General features: G+C 44.6%; 1 protein-coding gene across 1 annotated transcript; it reads right to left on the bottom strand.

Moving 5' to 3' along the window:
- Positions 1-459: 459 nt before the first annotated feature.
- LOC138888069 (uncharacterized mitochondrial protein AtMg00860-like) lies at positions 460-1,826 on the bottom strand. The gene is made up of 2 exons (XM_070169870.1): positions 1,542-1,826; positions 460-669 (listed from the first exon to the last, which is right to left on the bottom strand). The coding sequence occupies exons 1-2, from the start codon at positions 1,824-1,826 to the stop codon at positions 460-462; spliced, it is 495 nt and encodes a 164-aa protein (XP_070025971.1).
- Between the last annotated feature and the right edge of the window lie 636 nt (positions 1,827-2,462).

Raw genomic sequence — 2,462 nt, 5'->3', positions numbered from 1 at the left:
TACGTAACTCTTCTATCTGGATTGTGTTGTGCGTAGTCATTCCTGAATCAACTTTACCTTTTCCAAGGCATCATTTACCTAATCATTACCATATAACTTAGCCTCGCCGAGCTCAAACCACCCGATGGGAGAACGACATCGCCGACCATATAAAGCCTCAAATAAAGCCATCTCGATGCTGGACTAATAACTGTTGTTGTAAGCAAACTCGGCCAAAGGAAAGACCTGATCCCACTATTCCCCAAAGTCAACCACACTCGCTCTGAGCATGTTTTCCAAGATCTGAATCGTCTGATCTGACTACCCATTGGTCTATGGGTGAAACACAGTGCTGAGCTCTACACAGGTCCCCAACTCACTTTGTGCGGCTCTCCAGAAATTCAAAGTGAACTGAGGGCCTCTATTTGATATGATAGAAACAGGAACCCCGTGCAACCAAACTATCTTCTGAATATAAATCTAGGCCAACCTCTCTGAAGTATAAGTAGTCACATTCGGAATGAAGTGTGCCGACTTGGTCAATCTGTCGACAATGACCCAAACTGCATCAAACTTCTGCAAGGTCCGCGGCAACCTAACTATGAAGTCCATGGTAATGTGTTCCCATTTCCACTCTGGTATAGTCATCTGTTGGAGTAGGCCATCTGGCCTCTGGTGCTCATACTTAACCTATTGGCAATTTAGGCACCTAGCTACATACACAACTATGTCTCTCTTCCTGTCGCTACTAATAATGTTGTCTCAGGTCATGATACATCTTCTTAGCACCTGGATGAATGGAATACCAAGAACTGTGTGCCTCATCTAGAATCTTTCCTCTCAAGCCATCGACATTAGGAACACATAGACGACCTTGGAGTCGTAGAACACCATCCTCGCTGATGGAAACCTCCTTGGCACCACCCTATAGTACCGTATCTCTAAGAACTGCCAAGTGCAGATCATCAAACTATCGAGCCTTGATCTGCTCCAATAGTGAAGACTGAGCAACAACATATGCGAGAACCCGGCCGGGCTCTGAAATATCCAACCTCACAAGTCTGTTAGCAAAGGACTGAATTTCCAAGGCTAGTGGCCTCTCCTATGGTGAAATGAATGCCAAGCTACCCATGCTCTCTGCCTTTCTACTCAAGGCATCCGCGACTACATCCGCCTTGCTCGGATGTTAGAAAATAGTAATATCATAATCCTTCAGTTTCTCGAGCCATCTACGCTGCCTCATATTGAGATCCATTTTGCCTAAAAAATTGTTGTAAGCTGTGATGATCGATGTAAACCTCACATAACACACCATAAAGATAATGTCTCCAGGTTTTAAGAGCATGAACAATCGCAGATAACTCTAGATCGTGCACAGGGTAATTCTTCTCATGAATCTTCACCTGACGCGAAGCATATGCAATAACTCGCCCCCCTTGCATCAATACACAACCCAAGCCAACGCGTGAAGCGTCGCAATACACCGTATACATCCCTGAGCCAAAAGGCAACACTAGAACCGATGTTGTAGTCAGAGCTATCTTGAGCTTCTAAAATCTCACCTCATAATCATCAGACCAACGGAACATAGCACCCTTTTGAGTCAATCTAGTCAGAGGTGCTTCAATTGATGAAAAACCCTGCACAAACCGGCGATAATAACCTGCTAACCCTAGGAAACTCCTGATCTTAGTCACCAAAGTGGGACGAGGCCAACTCTGAACTACCTCAATCTTCTTGGGAACCACCTTAATACGTTCGCCTAATACGACATGCCCCAAGAATGCCACAGACTCTAGCCAAAACTCACACTTGGAGAGCTTAGCATACAACTTATATTCTCGCATTGTCTGAAGCACCACTCTCAAATGCTACTCGTGCTCCCCTAGGCTACGTGAGTAGATCAAAATGTCATCAGTGAAGACAATGACAAATGAATCAATACAAGGCCTGAACACTCTATTCATCAAATCCATAAATGTTACTGGGGCATTAGTCAAGCTGAAGAACATCACCAGAAACTCATAATGGCCATATCTAGTACGGGAAGCAGTCTTCGGAACATCTGAGTCCCGAATCTTTAGCTGATGGTACCCTAAGCTCAAGTCAATCTTAGAGAACACCCTAGCACCCTGCAACTGGTTAAACAAATCATCAATACGCGGTAGTGGGTACTTGTTCTTGATGGTAACCTTGTTCAACTGGAAGTAATCAATGCACATCCGCATAGTCCCATCTTTCTTCTTCACAAATAATACTGGTGCACCCTAAGGTGATACACTTGGTCTCACAAACCCCTTTGCTAACAACTCCTCAAGATGCTCCTTCAACTCCTTCAACTCTTTCGGAGTCGTACGGTACAGTGGGATAGATATAGGTTGGGTACTTGGAGCCAAATCAATACAAAAATCAATATCACGATCTGGTGGCATGCCTGGAAGGTCAGAAGGAAACACATCGGCAAACTCACGAACTACTTGTAC

The sequence above is a fragment of the Nicotiana sylvestris genome, chromosome 3 (genome assembly GCF_000393655.2).
Source record: "Nicotiana sylvestris chromosome 3, ASM39365v2, whole genome shotgun sequence".
Lineage (NCBI taxonomy): Eukaryota > Viridiplantae > Streptophyta > Magnoliopsida > Solanales > Solanaceae > Nicotiana > Nicotiana sylvestris.
Note: the sequence above shows the minus strand (reverse complement) of the source record. Positions and strands in the feature narration are given on the sequence as shown.